Source organism: Acinonyx jubatus, chromosome B3 (assembly GCF_027475565.1).
Source record: "Acinonyx jubatus isolate Ajub_Pintada_27869175 chromosome B3, VMU_Ajub_asm_v1.0, whole genome shotgun sequence".
Lineage (NCBI taxonomy): Eukaryota > Metazoa > Chordata > Mammalia > Carnivora > Felidae > Acinonyx > Acinonyx jubatus.
In genome coordinates, this window is record NC_069386.1 from 51,015,410 (window position 1) to 51,033,698 (window position 18,289).

Here is an 18,289-nt window from a genome sequence, read left to right on the forward strand (position 1 = left end):
CAATCTCTCAACAGAAAGGAATATTTACTCATGGTCACCAGGCACCAGTAGACCACGGGCCTGATGAGCAAAGAGATGCAAATATACACATATGCACACATGCAGCTCCAGGTTAGAGATCGGCTGGGTTAGTAGGGAGACCATGCTGACTAAGAGGGAATGCCTTTCCCTCCGGGTAACTCAGCACATGTACATAATAGATGCTTAGCAAGTGTTTAGTAAATGAACGAGTGAATGAATGGACGAGCAAACAGAGGAACGGCCCACTGCAGGAGAGTGTGAGATGTGAGGTCTGGGTGATTACTGCAGAGGGGAGAGAAAGGAATTAATCATGGACCTATGACAGCTGCAGTCTACAGACATGGCAGCCACCTCATCTTCATCTTGAGCAGCATTCAGGTGTCTTGGTGAGTTCTGGAGAGAGACACGGCCCCTCATCAGTGTGCCAGTGTGAATATTAGACACATGGGTTAGTTGCTAGGGCTGCCTAACAGTATGCTGTGGACTTGGCGCTTAAACAACAGATGCCCATTTTCTCACAGTTCTGGAGGCTGAGAAGTCCAAGGGTGCAGACAGCTGCTTCTCACCGTGTACTCCCATGGCCTTTTTTGGTGCATGCAGGTGGAGAGAGAGCATGCATGTGAGCTCTCTGGTGTCTCTTCTTACAAGGACACTTATCCCATCATCAGATGAGCGCCTTATAACCTCATTTAACCTTCACCCCCTCTTACAGACCTTGTCTCCAAATTCAGTCACATTGGAGATTAGGGCTTCAACATAAGAATTTGTGGTGAGCTCAGGGGTAGGGGGACATGATCCAGTACATAGCAGTATGGTTCTGCCTAAAGACTTATCCACCAGCACTGAGCCAGGTGCCCCCACAGCTACATCTGGATTTCTACACTTGCTGCAGCAGGAATACTTGGCTTCTACCAACCAGTGCTGAAATAACACTGTTGTAACCACACTTCATAGCATCTGGCAGAGTGCTTTCAACGACACAGTCTAAGTTAACCTGGCAGCAAACCTGTGAAGTAGGGACTGTACCCATTTTGTGGATGAGAAGAATGCTGTATAAGAAGTTAAGTGTCTGGCCCACAGCCCCTCAGCTGATCCGTGGTGAACCAAATCCCTCTGCTCCAACTCTTACAGATAGTGCCCAGAGCTTCCCATTAAGGGACTCGTGATTTCCCTTCCATTCCCAGGCTTTTAGTTTCCCAGGAGTATTTAGGAGGCTTTGGGAATTCCGTTGCCTATGAAAGGAAGCAGCTAGGCCTGGTGCACTGTAGACATACTACAGATTACTTCATAAACAAAAATTAGGTAAAATACTCCTAATGAAGGAACTGAGTAGACAGAAATATCCCTGAGTCTAATTATCTAATGATCTGTGTTTTTGTTTTCCAAGTTCTGAAATTAAGCCTGTTTCATTCTGTTGGTCAGTACAACAGGGTATGGATTCCTGATCCTGAAGAAGTTTGGAAGTCTGCTGAAATAGCAAAGGACTACAAAGTTGATGACAAAGTCCTGCGACTTTGGCTGGAGGATGGAACGGTGAGGGTCCTTGCTGGCTGTCGCTGCCACAATGTATGAAGGGTAACTGGGATGTATGTGGAGGGGGCACAGCCCCTGTGGGAGGAGCCTGGGAGAGGGCACATGGGGGGTCATCCAGAGTGGCCGGCTGGTGCTGTGGGTCCACTATTTGTACCGCACCCCCCCCCACCCCACACACTGCCCTAATGAAGGCATCAAGTGCCCTGTGCTACATACCTGGGCATCCAGCATGGCTGGGAGAACACTGGAAAGTGATTTGCCGTTTTGTTTAAATGTTTATTTTTGAGAGGGAGAGAAAGAGCATGTGCACAAGCAGGGTAGGGGCAGAGAGAGGAGGACAGAGGATCTGAAGTGAGCTCTGCACTGACAGCAGAGAGCCCCATTGGGGCTGGAACTCATGAACCGTGAGATCATGACCTGAGCTGAAGTCGGACGCTCAATCAACTGGGCCACCCATGCACCCCAGTAATTCACCATTTTGGTTTCATGGGTCTCAGCATAGACACTGGGCAAAGATGAGAAACTTGAAGAAAAGTGGTTGGAGCCTAAGGCATCAACCAGTAGAGAAAAACCTCAAGATGGGAAGAGGAAGAGAAGTAGAGGAAGGAGAGAGAAATCAGGAAGGGAGAGGGAGGGGTGAGAGGAGAACAGGAGGGAAGGTCCATCTGTAGGTGGTTGGATAGAAACAGGTAAGAATTGGGAGCTCCAGGACGGCGTGTGGCAGGGTGATTAGGGAACTGACGGGAGAAGGGACAAGAGGATAGGAATGCCCAGCTTTGTGTGACGTTGTGAAGAGCCTGTCAGTGCTGGTGTGGCAAAGGATCATGTCAGTGGTGGTGCCTGTGCTGCAGTGTACCTGTGATCAGGCCCTCTCGAAGGCTGGATGTGTCTTTTGATGAACAGCTTCTGCAGATTTTACCACTCCTTTAAGTATCATGAGCTGTCCTTTGCCCCCATAGACATAATGACATCCCACTGGATCCATAGCGAGCATGAGTCAACTCTCTGGATGCAGAGCTAGACAAAGTATTCATGTTCCATTTGGATGTCAGAGTTGGTCCGGGGAATATCATATGAATATTAAAATGCTGGAATTTTTGAGTCATGCACATGGTCTCTGTAGAAACAGGACACTCTTGGGGCATCTGGGTGGCTCAGTCAGTTGAGCATCCAACTTCGGCTCAGGTCATGATCTCTTGGTTCGTGAGTTTGAGCCCTGCATGAGGCTCACTGCTGTCCACGCAGAGCCTGCTTCAGATCCTCTGTCCCCCTCTTTCTTCCCCTCCCTCGCTTGTGCTCTCTTTCTCTCAAAAATAAATAAACATTAAAAAAAAAAAAAAAACCAGACAAACAGGGCACTCTATTTCCAATCAGACTGTCCTGGATTTGGGAGTCATCTCCTGAGATCCCAGGTAGGAAGATGAGCAGAGCAACTAAAGACACTTCCTCAAGAAACATACTATCTGGATTCAAAGCCTGTGAAGGCCACTTGCTAAGTTTATGACCCTTAGCCTCTAGCTTTCCTCATATGCAAATTGGAGTTAATAATAGCAGGACCCCACAGGGTTGCTGAAGATCAAACGAGATGATCCATGTGTGCGGACCACTGGAGAGAGAGACAGAGAGGACACTGCTACTTCCATTTAGCCAACCCTTCCCCACCAGTAGCTCTTTGCAGCCTTGTGGAGCACTTCCTGCATGCACTCTAGGTTCTCATTAGGGATCAGGTGTCTCCTGCGGAGAAAAATCTCAGACTGCAGCTGCAGTGGCAGTTTGCAGCTTTAGTGAAGTCAGCAGGGCTTCAGGTAGCGACATTCCTGGCTCTGAACCCCAGCCCACGAGAGGCAGGTAAGTGGGCAGGTGGCCAGATAGCTCCTTAGCTTTACAAAGCCTGCTTTGTGTAGGAAAATGTCACCTCTGCCTTCAACTGTTAATCTAATGTTCTTTATGTTTCTCCCCTCCCCCCAATGACTCTCTTGATTTTCTTTGTCTGTCTCTCTCATACATAACACACACGCACGCGTGCGTGCACGTGCGCACACACACGGGCTGAACTAGAAAAGGAGGTTGTTAATTTAAAACAGATAACAGAAGAACTCAAGGAAAGAAGTTATATATGAGCAACAATTTATTTTGCTCTCAAAATAAAAGTCTATAGATTAAGAATATTCTGCTTAACTGAACTCCTGTCTTATACCAGTCACAAAAATTAATTCAACATGGATTAACAACTTAAATGTAAGACCCCTAAACCACAACACTCCTAAAAGAAAACATAGGAATAAAGCTCCTTGCCATAGGACTTTGTGATTTTTTTTGGATTTGACACCCAGAGCACAAGCAACAAAATAAAAAATAAGTAGATGTGACTACATCAAAGTAAAAGGCTTCTGCACATCAAAAGAAGTTGTCCACAAAGTGAAAAGACAACCTACAGAAGGGGAAAAAGTATTTGCAAACCATATATCTGATAAGGGAGTAATATCCAAAATATATAAATAATTCTTACAACTCAATAGCAAAAACAAAACCAAACAACATCAAAAATGAAAACAATACTCATAAAAGAAGGGCAAAGGACCTGAACAGACAATTTTCTGAAAAAGATTTTTACAGATGGCCAGCAGACACTTGGAAGGATTTTTGACATCCCTAGTTCTTAGGGAAATGCAATTCAAAACCACCATGAATATCACCTCACTCCTATTAGAATGGCCATCATCAAAAGGACAGAAAGTCCCAAGACGCCTGGGTGGCTCAGTCGGTTAAGCATCCGACTCTTGATTTCAGCTCAGGTAATGATTTCACGATTCATGGGATTGAACCCTGCATCAGGCTCTGCATTGACAGTGTGGAGCCTGCTTGGGATTCTCTCTTTATCCCTCTCTCTGCCCCTCCCCCATTCTCTCTCTCTCTCTCTCTCTCTCAAATATTTAAGAGAAGGGCAAAATAACAAATGCCAGTGTGGATGTGGAGAAAAGGGAGACCTGTGTACTGCTAGTGGAATTGTAAATTGAACAGTCACTATGAAAACCAGTATGGAGAACCCTCAAAAAAATTTTTTTTAAGTTTATTTATTTTGAGACACAGAGAGAGCATGAGTCGAGGAGGGGGAGAGAGAGAGAATCCCGAGAAGTCTCTGAGCTCAAGATGGGGCTCGATCCCATGAACCATGAGATCACGACCTGAACTGAAATCAAGTCAGATGCTCAACCCACTGAACTACCCAGTCACCCTCAAAAATTTTTAAACAGAGCTACCATATGATCCAGCCATTCCACTTCTGGGAATATATCTAAAGGAAACAGAAACACTAACTCAAAAAGATAGCTGCACCCCCATGTTTATAGAGCATTATTCACAATAATCAAGATGTGGAAACAACCTAATTGTTCATCAACAGATGAATGGATAAATAAATTGTATATATGCAGCACCTGAGTGGCTCAGTCAGTTAAGCATCTGACTCTTGGTTTCAGCTCAAATCATGGTCTACAGTTTGTGAGTTCAAGCCCTGCATTGGGCTCTGCACTGACAGCACGGAGCCTGCTTGGGATTCTCTCTCTCTCTCTCTCTCTCTCTCTCTCTCTCCCCCCCTCCCCCTCCCCCTCCCCCTCCCTCTCTCTCCCCACTCCTCTTCTCTTCTCTTCTCTTCTCTTCTCTCTCTCTCACTCTCCCCCCTCCCCACCTCAGAATAAAAAAAAAAAAAAAAGGATACAAACATCCAGTTACAAGATAAGTTCCAGGAGTGTAATGTGCAACATGATGACTGTGGCTACACTGCTAGGAAAATTAAACTAAATCTTGAGAGTTCTCATCACAATGAGAAGATTTTTTTCTTTTCTCCCTTTATTATTACATCTTTATGAAATAATGGATGTGAGCAGAACCTACTGTGGTAATCATTTCATAGTATATGTAAAACAAACCATTATGGTTTATACCTTAAAATTTTACAGTGATATATGTCAATTATTTCTCAATAAAACAGGGAAAAACAATATTCTGCTGGGGGCAGGTCCATGAATATATTTGCACTGAAAATGGAGCAGGCATCTGTCATGATCCAATATAGTTGGCCTAGATTGCCCTGAGCTGCTCTCCAAACAGACCAACCAACAACAAACCAAATCCTCTCAGCATTGATAGGAGGCATTAGGACACATGCTTCAGAGCCAAACATATCCATACTGTGTGACCTTGGACAAGGAGCTTAAACTCTTTGAAGCTGTCTCCTTAGCTGTTAATTAGGGTACTCATGCCCTCCTTGGAAGGCAGTTTTGAGGAGTGCTGACTACATGGCATAGGGTGTGCATAGTGGGCACTTGCGAGGAGACAGCCAGGTCACTTTGTGGAGCTGGTTCAAGACCAGGTATCAGAAAGAAGGCGGCCTGGGAAAGTGGAATGAAAACAAGCTTGCTGGATAACCTTGATCAAGTCACTTCCCCAAGCTGTGAAATGAACGTAAAGGAAGTTAGAATAGGTGGTCATAAGGTCCCATGATTCTCTGCCATTTGGAGCCCAGTCGTCTGTGGTGTCAGCACCACTAGGCTTGCTAACCTCTCCCTTCTACTCAGGCACCTATTTTGGGAATGCTAGGTGAAGTCTACCAGACAAGAGACCATCCCCAGCAAGTTACTCAGCCCAGGGCTGAGGGTAATGGAAACAGGCAGCCTTATAAGGGGGGCATGAGCCCTCAGACAGGAGTTACAAGCACATGGATCTTCTCAAAGAGTCACCACCACTCACATGGGCTCCTTCAGACACTTCTCACCACCCAGCAGAACCCTGTTTTCAGACAAAAACCTGGGTGGCTCTCAACATCTAAACTGCATACAAGTGGAGCCCTGTGATAGCAATGAGGATGGTGTGCCCAGGTCCCTGCCCACATGGCTTTCCTATACGTCTCATGGAAGCTTCAGTGAGGTTCTATAGCTCTGAACTGGTCTGGTCCAGCCAGTCTTCTCACAGATGGGAGAAGAGGGGCCCAGAAAGAGCAAGTGACTTACCCCAGGGCCCATGTCCAATACCCTCGTCCCCTGGCTCCCACTTTCCAAGAGTCAGCCATGGAGATTATTTTCTCATTGCTACACATAGGTTTGTTTTTCAGAGTGTCAGGGACCACTCCAAACACATGGGAGATAGGACAGAGGACTAGAGTTCAATAGAAACACCAAGGATATTTTACTTCTTGAACTTTAATTTCATCTTTGTTCATAGGAGCTGGATTATTCCATTGATCCAGAATCTCTGCCTCCACTTCGGAATCCTGACATCCTCGTGGGTGAGAATGACCTCACAGCCCTCAGCTATCTCCACGAACCTGCGGTGCTTCACAATCTCAGAATCCGCTTTGCAGAATCCAAACTCATTTACACCTACAGTGGTAAGGAGAGTGATTCTAGGAGAGCAGGAATGACCTGGAAACACGGTGCTTGCTGTCTAGGGTGTCCTGAGGACATTTTATATCGTGTTTATGTTAGAAATGTTGACTTCTGCCAAAATGTGTACTCACAGCTACACCTTTGCCCAGATTTCTATCTAACAAGCACAGAGGTTTGATCTTCAAGAGTCTATTGTAAACAGAAGTGTCTACAGGTGGGGAGAATCTTCATCAAGAATTGATATCAGACTTCCCAGAAAAATATATCTGGGTAAAGCTTGTGTTTGAGTTTCTCATTGGATTTGATACGTTTATGACTTACTTGGGGCAACGATGTTATCATATATTTACACTGAGAATTACAAAACCTTTCAGTTTTAGGGCATTCCCATCCGTTATCTCATCCAACTCTGAGAGTAGCCCAGAAGTGTGGGTGGCATCTGTAGGCAACTGAGATTCGGAGCATTAAGTGATCTGCCCAAAGTCACATGGCAGGTTTAATAACTGGTGGAGCTGGGCTTACTCCAGAGAACCTGGAGAAATGGGTGACGGTCAGAACCTCAGCGTTGCATCTGGCATCTTTCCCCAGGAATCATTTTGGTGGCTATGAATCCTTACAAGCAGTTGCCAATCTACGGAGATGCCATCATCCATGCCTACAGCGGGCAGAACATGGGCGATATGGACCCACATATATTTGCTGTGGCTGAAGAGGCGTACAAGCAGATGGCCAGGTAGCCGCTTACTGGGTGGGACTTCCTCTTACTCTCCCAACACTCCTGCATTTGCTGGGCCCTCACAGTGGAGGGGAGACATCTGGTGTGGTCTCATTAAAGGTGACCATGCTACCAGAGAGTGAGGGCACTTGGTAGAGCAGACTAATGAGTAACAAATGATTGTATGTGGAACCTGTCTAGACCGAGTTTCCTGGTTTTTCTTCCTTCTAAGTAGTCAAAGGTCAAACCTACCAATCTGGGAAAAGCAGATGCTTCTCTTGCACTGTGTTTGGTTGGAGGAATATTGATTTATTCTCCACTGTGAGATGTTTAAGCTTTATTCCCCATCTAGCATAGCAAAAAGTTATGATGGATGAGCACAGGTTTTAGATGTAAGAGCTTTGGAGTTTTATCCTCTTTCAGCTTCAATGTCCTCATCTGTAAAGTATGGAGAATAGAGGGGCACCTGGGTGGCTCAGTCGGCTGAGGGTACAGCTTCGGCTTAGGTCATAATCTCGTGGTCCGTGAGTTCGTGCCCCACATCGGGCTCTGTGTGGTCAGCTCGGAGCCTGGGTCCTGCTTCCGTTTCTGTGTCTCCCTCTCTCTCTGGCCCTACCCCACTTGCTTTCTCTCCCTCTCAAAAAATAAATAAACATGAAAAAAAAATTTTTAGGTATGAATGAAGAATAGAAACACCATCTTATCTTTGCTGATCCTTTTACAGTTTGAAAAGAACTCTCCGGACAGTGGTCTCCTTTAAGTCTTGCAACACCCCTGTGAAGTCAGTTGAGCCACCATCATTGCCCTCATTTCATAAATGGAAACCTGAGGCACAGAATCTGGACCCTACATAATCTAGGCAACCATCTGAGTTTCCTCAGCTTTAGTGTCTTCCATCTGTGAGCCAGACACTCAGAGAGTACCCATTCTACGTTCCACTGCTTATAATCAGGAAAAAATAATGGTGGTGTGTGTGGTTCTCTCCTACCAAGAAGGCTGGTGGGCATTTTAGAACTCGCATGGCACCTCTCCCAGTCATCAGGGACTGGATGCCTTTTAGATCTTCTGTCCGTGGAGTGAGACCCTCATCCTGAAGGCAAGCTAATACTTAGCCATCTCCTCCATATTGTTGGCACCAGAGTGTCAGAGGGGAAGTATGTGCCCCTCCTGGTTAAAGAGACTTCCCAGAAGCCCCACAAAGACTTCTGCTCACAGCTCGTCTAGGACCTATTCACAGGGCCATGCCTGGCGGCAAGTAAGGCTGGAATAGGTAGTCTTTCATATGCACAGCAGTGTTCCCACTGAAAATTGGGGCATAGTCTCTAAGAAGGAGGGGAGGAGGAATGTTGGATAGAGATTCACCAGTTAATAACCAGTTACCTTGGTCTCTGCTACAGCAGATTTCCTCCAAACTGAAAAACACCCGAGGTTCTAGGATTTGCCCTGGCTCCCTATAAGTCTTCCAGGCACTCTGCAATTAAGGTCCATGGCTCATAGCCTGATGGGCCAGGGCTGCTCCTGTACGTCAACAGTATGAGCTCACTGGAGCTATCGGGCTGAGCCAGTTTCAACTTGAAAAGTCCATTTTCTCTGGAGGCCTGTCTTTCTAAATGTGATAGAACTGAACGTAAGGTAGGTTTGTACTGGACTTGCTGATACTAACCTGGGAGTCAGAAAAGCCCAGCTTTACTAAGCCCGGCTCCATTTCTATCCGGCGGGGGACTGTAGGTGTCCATCACTGATCTCCTCAGGGTCTTGCTCTTTTGGGCAGGAACTCCATCTCTGAGGTGCTCCCAGCATTCACAGGGAGGTGCTCTGCCCTGGGTCAAGTCACCTTACCTTTCTGAGTCATTGTTGTACCATTCCATAAAAATAGATACATGTGGCATAGGATTTTTGTGAGGCTTAAATGAGGATCCTTATAAAGTATTCATGGAGTGCCTTGTATCTATAAGCAGTGCTGGATACATAGAACAGCTTTATAGTACAGTCCTGCTATCACCTTAAGATGCGAGAAGTTGAATACATTAAAAAAAATTTTTTTTAATGTTTATTTATTTTTGAGAGAGAGAGCATGAATGTGGGAGGAGCAGAGAGAGAGGGAGACACAGAATCTGAAGCAGGCTTCAGGCTCTGAACTGTCAGCACAGAAACCAACGCAGGGCTCAAACTCTCAAGCCATGAGATCATGACTTGAGCTGAGGTCGGACACTTAACTGACTGAGCCACGCAGGCACCCCCAAGTTGAATACCTTTTTAAAGATCTCCAGCATGTGGGCTTACTGAGCACCTATGTTCCCAAGCATATTTTGAATAATTGCTCTCCAAATAATGCCTTTAAAATGTTTTATGTTTATGTGGGGATACAGAGGAGTTGACCTGGGCCCAAGATGGCTTTCTTTAGAGGCCTGCTTGCAAGGTTGGTATAGGGCTAGCCTCTGGGAACTTGGATTTTAGGAAGTTCCCCACCATTATCCAATTGAGGAGAGAGGTTCATTGTACCTTGACTGTGTAGATGATGTGGTTCATGCTGAGCACCTGCCTTCCTTCAGGGCATCTGGAATTTTGGTACATGCTCTGCCTATGTGACCAGCCCCCAATACAAACCCTGGCCACTGAATCTCTAAAGAGCTTTGTGGTAGACAGCACTTCCCATGTCTTGTCATAATTCATTGCTATAGTAATTAAGGATTCACACTCAGCTTCCTCTGGACTTGGCCCCATGTGCCTTTCTTCTTTGCAGAGTTAGCCTTTTGGTGTGATGAATCTTAGCCATGAACATGACTGTGTGCTGAGTCCTGTGAGTCTTCCTGGTGGGTCACTGACCTGAGAGGGTCTTGGGGGACCCTCAACATGGGGGACAGGGCAAGAAACAAAGTTTAGCTTGATCACATAGAAAAAAAGACTAGAAGGGAATTCACTGGAATGTTAAAAAGTAGTTAACTTAGAGTAATGAAACAAAGTTTACCTTCTCTCCCCTTGTCTGTGTTTTTCTTACTGAGTATATATTACCTTTTTAATAGGAAAAAAACAGTATCTAAAAAATCCTTTAATTTGCTTGCTTTAGAAACAATAAAAATCAGTCAATAATTGTAAGTGGGGAGTCAGGTGCTGGAAAGACAGTGTCTGCTCGCTACGCCATGAGATACTTCGCCACCGTCAGCAAGTCCAGCAGTAACGCCCATGTGGAGGACAAGGTTCTGGCATCGAACCCCATAACTGAGGTGTGTACCCTGCGGGAGGTGGGGAGTGGGGTCACAGGCAGCAATGTGCAATAATGGAGAAGTGGATTGGTTGTGTATATGTTTCCCTGGCTAACCTGAATCCCTCAGCTTTAAAGACCATAGAAGTGAGGGCCAGAAAGTCTGTTCTCTGATAGCATTCGAAGGAGCTTGAAGAAGAGACTACCCTGCTAAGGCTCTCTCCTCAACCTGCTGGGCTAGAAATCAGATTTCAGGAGTCCTGTGTCTATATTTATATACCAAAGGAAATTTCCTTGATCACAGACACCACTGGTGCACTGAGACCACTGGTGTTCTTCAGCCAATGACACCAAGTTTCATGAGCTGATTGTTAAATATTCAGAAATTTTTTGGTAAGCTGACTATTAAAATTTTGATAGTTCAACATCAGTCACGGTGGGAATATTTACACTTTATAAATTGGCAAATGCCACATATCAAGGCTCTTCTGCTTCCCTCTCTGAGAGCTGATCCACCAGCCCAACTCTGACTGGGAGAGCAGTGTGAACAAGACCAGTCCTCATGGCACCCAGGAGCAAGGAGACAGCCCTTAAGAAAGAAGGGTCATCGCAAAGGCTCAGGAGATGATCAAAGGCCAGCTCTGACTGCTTTGCAAAGTGGGAAAAGGACTGATTTAAATTTATTTGGAAGCATTGCAAAAAATTAAGATCATTAGATTCCTAGACCTCTCTCCCTGTTTTCTCAAATCAAAATCATCAGTGTTTATCAGGCCTATTTTGTTTAAGCCCCTGTACCAGATAATATAGGAAGTAATGGAAAAGAATAAGCCCCAGTCCCCAAGTTGAAAGACTCCTCTAACATAAACACATTTAAAGTTAAATGGAGGGACGCCTGGGTGGCTCACTCAGTTAAACGTTCAACTTCAGCTCAGGTCATGATCTTACAGTTTATGAGTTTGAGCCCTATGTTGGCAGCTGCACTGATAGCGTGGAGCCTGCTTCAGATTCTCTCTCTCCCTCTTTCTGCCCCTCCCCTACTCAAGCTGTCTCTGTCTCTCTTAAAATAAATAAACTTAAAAAAAAATAAATGGAAACATAAACCACAATCTAAGGTAGCAATAGAAAAGTTGTCCAGAGGTACTGCCCAGTGGGTAAATTTGTGTGATTATTTGTTTAAGGTTGGTTCTCACCCACTAGATTATAAGCTCCACAAAGGCAGGACCATGTCTTCTTGGTTCACCTTTGTCACCCAAGGACGTGGCGCATAGCAGGTGCTCAGTAAATATGTGTTGTCAGAAAGCATGATGACCTGGGCAGGAAGTACAGTATGTGTGCATGAGAAGGGTACTTCCACATGGAAAATGCTCAGGAAGGGGGAGGGGATGGGCAGAGAAGAGACAGAATTCAAGAGTAGAAATAAAAAGCAAAAGTCATGCCTAGAATATGGAAAGAATGGGAGAGGGCAGTTTTTTGGTTGAGTGGAAGGTCTGGGTAGAGAAGTGGTAAGAGATGGGGAAAGAAATAAAGTTTGAATGATGTGTTCTTTTAATTGAGCATCTATAATATTTGGGGCATGGATGTGGTGATCCTCCCAACTCCGCAAGCTGCGTATTATTCCCGTGTTACAGGTAAGAAATCCAGACTTGGAAAGATGAAATCATTTTTCTAGTATTACACAGACAGCAAAAACAGGAGCCTAGGAACCATGAAACATCAGAACCTGTGCTCGTTCTAATCCTGCTCAGTGTCTCCTAGCAAGATGGAGGAGAGCCTTGAATGGCAGGTAGAGGATGTGTCATGTCCCCTCTGAGCTTTGGGCTGCTTCCCTCACCCGCCCCCCCCCCCCCAACCTTCCTCTGCTAAACAGACCTTCTCCCAGCATACAGGATTGGATTTTATTAAGCAAAGATCTTTTTAACATTATCGAGGGTTCTCTGTTTTGTAGGCTGTTGGAAATGCCAAGACCACCCGCAATGACAACAGTAGTCGGTTTGGGAAATACACAGAAATCAGTTTTGATGAGAGAAATCAGATTATAGGAGCCAACATGAGAACTTACCTGCTGGAGAAATCCAGAGTTGTCTTTCAAGTAAGTATAAAAATATCAGTTAAGTTTCCTTTTTCCCAACTCTTAAAGTACTGTTTACACTTACATACTCATTAGACAACCTACATTGCTTTGTGACTTGAAGAATAGAGTTTCCTGTCTTTCATTTGCATTTTGGCTTATTTTTTTTCTGTTTCTTAAAAACAAAAAATTGATGGATAGATGCGATATCAGTGGAATGATATGACTCCACCAAAGGGAAGAATTATGATTTTTAATTTTGGGGCATTTAAAAGATCCTTAGTGTTTAACAATCAAGTTTCTCTTTCTAGAACACAGAAACTGCTTGAAACAGACAAAGATGTTAGACTGGCTTTTCTGTCAGGAAGGGAATGGGCTTACAGCTAGTGGGGTGGGGGGTGGGGAGTTAGGAGAAAGAGGCTTCCGTCAGTAAAGTGGAGAAAATTCTCCTAGTTTTGGCCCAGGAGAGTAACAGTAAGCCTTATATCGCAGGATGTTTCTTAAAATTTTCAACTAGTTCAGGGGCACCTGGGTGGCTCAGTCTGTTGGGCATCTGACTCTTGATTTCAGCTCAGGTCATAATCCCAGGATCATGGGATCGAGCCCTGTATCAGGCTGAGCATGGAGCCTGCTTGGGATTGTCTCTCTCTCCCTCTCTCTCTCTGTCCCTGCCCGCTGCTAGCTCTTTCTCTCACTCTCTCTCTCTCTCAAAACAAAAATTTCACCTAGTACAAATTACATTATTCTCACTTCGCAGAGTGTTTTCATTTACTAGCATTTTCTCTGGGGTCCTTGTCTGGAAGGCAATCATGAGCCAGCAGCTCTCTCTCTGCCAGTGAGCCAGCAGAGGGCAGCAAGTTGCTCACAGACTTATCAACCAGAGAAGAAACCCATGTAAGTGTTGGTGTCTGTGAGAGCAGAGTTGTCAGTCCACGTTAGCCATCTAAGACCCATTCCCTGAAAACCTCATGTTTTTACTGTAAAGGGTTGCCATAACTTCAGGATTTTTCTTTATTTTACAGTCAGAAAATGAACGAAATTACCACATTTTTTACCAGCTCTGTGCATCTGCGCAGCAGTCGGAATTTAAACATCTTAAATTGGGTACGTGGTGGTGATGTATGGAAGTATCTGTCCCTTTTATGTAGGGGATTAAATTCTAGCTTGATTTCTTCTTAGAGTAGTATCACTTAAAGAAATATTCTGTTCCAAGACATAAATCCTTGGGTTTAGGGGTGGAACTGATGCATCTAACTAAGGAGATACATGGAGGGGCAGGGTGGAGACCTTCAACTCCAGGGATTTTTTCAAAGCTCATGGGTGTTCATGATCATGCAGCCAGAACTACCTGAATAAGGCCTCCTGACCACTGGGACTTGGTACTGTAAACCCCTATGCTTTTCTTTACCTGAACTTCCTTGAGTAGCCGTTTTTCCAACATGTAAGACATATTTCCTTGTCTTCTGAGATGGAGTATCTCTGTCATAATTTGAGCTTCCTTGATGACTCAAGGTCATTATTATTTATAGTTCTGACTAATTATGCTGCAGGGACAGCAGAACTCTTTGTCCTTTAGCACAAACAGTGGACTCCTGTGCTGTCACAGCTCTCCTCTCTTGGTTGTCTGTGCTATATTGGTAGATGGAATTGTCCAGTAAATTTCTTCACATCTCACATAAAGATAATACCTATGCCTGTCACAGAATGTGAGTAGCGAATGTGGAAGAGCCTTCTGAAGGGTCACAGTCACCTACTATTCAAATATTAGGTGTGCATATGGTTATCCTCTTGATTGTGGTGATGATTTTGTCAAGGTATACTGTATCAAAACTCATCAGATTACACATCTTAAACATGTAGAGTTTATTCTGTGTTCAATAAACCCCAGTAAAGCTGTATAAAATGGTTAGATACAGGAACAAACACCATGAGCTTTGTAGTCATGCCCGTGTTTAAATTCTTGCCCTGCCTCACTTTTCGGAGCCTTGGCTTCTGTGTCCGTAACGTAGAATTCTAAGGAATAAATGGATTCCTGTGTGTTAGGTGCTTACCACAGCGCATTACGTGTGAGCTTCCTGCCTTGCTTCTGATAAACACATATGTACAAATGTATGTGTCACAGACATTAACAATCTTTTGATTTCAGGGAGTGCAGAGGAATTTAATTACACAAGAATGGGAGGCAGTACTGTCATTGAGGGTGTGAATGACAGAGCAGACATGGTAGAGACTCAGAAGACCTTCACACTGCTGGGTAAGTTGAAGTGTCCTGAACAAGGTGTGGCCATTTTCTCTTTAAAAAAAAAGGAAAGACAGGGATGTCCAGGGTGCATGTGTTTAAAGAGTCCTAATAAATTCTAATCTTAGGATGAGCCAGTCAGAATATATTTGGAGGCCAAGCATTCAAGACTATGCTTTAACCTTAAAAGATCTAGAAATCAACTCGTTAGCACTCAGGCTCGCTGGTTTGCAGGTGAGAAACATGGGCTGTGCTCCCGTGGCTGCCCCAAAGCTCCTCTGGGCTGACTTCGGAGAAGACTGGTAAATCAGGTCTGGAGGGTCATGCTGCCCCTGTTTGGCCTGGTAAAATAGCAGACGATTACATGGAACTTACCGAGTGCCACGCACCATCCTAAGCACTTTGTTACCTGTATTAGCTTGTTTAGTTTACAAGCACTTTATGAGGTGGATGGGGCATTTCCCCCGTTCTACCACAGGGGAATGGAGAAGTCTTATAACATTTTTATATAGAAAACAAGATCTTGGATTGCTTGGTCTTTCTCCACTTTGCCTTTCCCACATGGAGCTCACATTTGGAAAGTGTCTATCAAATGACATTGATAATAAAAATTATCATTCACTTTCCCATAGTGTATCAGTGTAGACTTTAACACCTACCTGCCAGTCAAAGCTTCCGATCTGTGGTTTGAGACGACAGGCCATTTTTACATCTCACAGAGAGTATTTGTTTCACCAGTTTGTTTTCATTATTGTGGCTTGGTTGACTATATTTAAATGTAAAAGGCAAAGAGTTCCAGGTTAAATGTATCAGAAAAATAGGCAAGATTTGGATAATGGTGAATGAAAACTGGTTGGTTTCCTAAGCACAATTAACGATCTGATTTTGCCTCTTCCAAATGAATTAAGGAGAAGGGCAGTTTAAGTATTGTATAATAAGATAAACATTTTGGGTACTGATAAACATTTTCTTAAAATAGTTATAGTCATAATTTCATCTTTTTATAATGTGCTCCATTGAGAGAGAACACCGTGTATGAGGAGGGATCAGGTGGCCTCACTCTGGCACGGCCCCTGTGGGACCTTGGTCCACATGCCCTGTCCTCCTTCCCACCTCTACCCTTCCAACACTCCTTCCCAGCTCTATAATGTTTCACCTCACAGCAAAATGATACAAGAGAAATAGAGTAGGCTTTGGGGTCAAATAAACATGACTTGAAATCTAGTTGGCAGGACTCTAAAGGGGTTGCCCTTCCTGAGACTCAGTTTCCTGATCTGTAGAATGGCCATATTCCTTACCCACAGGGCTCTCGTGATAACTGGTAAGGAAATGTACGTGAAAGTCCCTGACACCAGGCTGAGCATGTAGCCAGTGCTTGCTAAATATTACAGCCTGCCCTCAATCTCTGTTTGCTGTTGTCCAAGCCCTAGCCATCCTTTGAGCAAAATACCTCTTTCTCCATGAAACTTTCCCTGATCATTGGAGACCAGCAGCAGCAATTTTTTTTTTTCACTGCCTCCCACAAATCAGATGGTTTTCACAAATATCCACACTATCAGGTCCAGGACTAGGGTGAGGCAGGAGAGGCGACTAGAGCACAGAGTTGAAGGAGGCACTCAGGTACTCGTTCTCAGGGTGACACAAATGTCGGGTCAGCCCCTGGCACCCAGCTTGCCTCACCTTGTCCCACCCAGCCTTACACACCTGGCGTGGGTGTCTTGACAAAGCCCCCAAAGTCTTGTGGGGAGATAGAGTAAAACAATCTACTGCCTCTCATGGCTGTTAATGGTGTAGGCTGCCCGGTGTCAGAAGTGGGTGGGGTGGAAGGAGGTTGGGGCCGTCTTCCCCTGACCTTCCAGGGAGCCCTCTCAGCCTGTGACTGGTGTGGTGGGCAGAATGCCAGGAATGTGATGGACTCTGCACCTGTTTACTCTCTACCAAGCCTGTGACTTAAAGATGCTAGCCCAGTGAATGTCTCCTTTGATCAGCTGTGCCTTGGCCATTAGACCTCATAATTTAGTAGTAAATTATCTATCATCATGTATTTGCTCCGATTTTTTTCACGTGTCATAAGATGGGTCTGTGGCCTTTCATAGATCACTTACTTTTTTCTGGGCATCAGTTTCCCCATTTGATTACTGAGATAGCACTGAGAATATTCAGTTGTTCCAATTACCAACTGCTTTTTCCCCAAATCTTAGTGGCCTAATATGACACATTATTATTATGTTTCGTGATTCTGGGGTGACTGGGCTCAGCTGGATACTTCTCATTTGGGGACTATTCTGTGCCAGTGGTAGGGGCCTGATCTTCTGAAGCCTTCTTTCTCCTATCAGCTGGAATGGTTAGAAGTACTGGGGCCTGGGCAGGCATCCCTCTCTCTCCACAGGAACTTCCTCACGGCACGCTGGTCCCAGGGTAAATGAACTGTGCACGTTGTGGCTAGCTTCTCCCAGAGCTGGTTACAGTAGGCTTGGTGACATCTGTAAGACTTTATGAACCAGCCTCAGAAGTAAAGCAGCATCACTAATGCCATGTGCTAATGGTTAAAAGTGAGTCGCAGGGCCAGCTCAGACTCATAACTCATGGTGAGAGAACTGCACCGTACATGAACACTGGGAAGATGATGCACTGGGGGCCATCTTTGGAGAGTAGCCACCGCCCCTCCCAGGAGCTGTTAGGGATGCTGTGAGGATTAAGAGATAATGTCTAAAGTGGTTTATGAACTATGGCATGCTATATCGGTATGAAATATCAGTATATATTTAATGAAAGCATGACTTCACTGCATGAATCACTAAAAAATGTCCTAGACCAGAGGTCAGCAGATTGCTGTCTGTTTTTGTAAATAAAGTTTTATTGGAACATAGACACACTCATTTGTTTAAATATGGTCTATGGCTGTTTCCATGCTGTGGTGGCAGAATTGTGATAGACTGTACAGCCTGCAAAGCCTAACAAGAAAACATTTGCTGCCCTTTGTCCTAGATGGTAGAGTGAGCATAGTTGATGGATTCCTTAGAGTTTTCTTACAGTATATGAAGATTCATGGATGGACTTCATGAAGCTATCTTAGCTTCACCCCTGTGTGTCTCACCAAGGAAGTTCCCTGATGACTGCGTGCCAG

General features: G+C 44.8%; 1 protein-coding gene across 2 annotated transcripts in view; it reads left to right on the forward strand.

Annotated features, from left to right (window-relative positions):
- The window catches only part of MYO5C (myosin VC), a 104,301-nt gene that overhangs the window by 9,831 nt on the left and 76,181 nt on the right, over positions 1-18,289 (forward strand). Inside the window, exons 2-8 of one of the 2 annotated variants that reach the window (XM_027067260.2) lie at positions 1,444-1,554; positions 6,775-6,940; positions 7,527-7,671; positions 10,721-10,877; positions 12,801-12,944; positions 13,946-14,027; positions 15,070-15,177. In XM_027067260.2, coding sequence (XP_026923061.1) covers positions 1,444-1,554; positions 6,775-6,940; positions 7,527-7,671; positions 10,721-10,877; positions 12,801-12,944; positions 13,946-14,027; positions 15,070-15,177 — 913 coding nt within the window. Of the gene's footprint in view, positions 1-1,443; positions 1,555-6,774; positions 6,941-7,526; positions 7,672-10,720; positions 10,878-10,901; positions 12,639-12,800; positions 12,945-13,945; positions 14,028-15,069; positions 15,178-18,289 lie in introns of those variants that run through there. The other variant, XM_027067261.2, reaches the window with a different exon arrangement.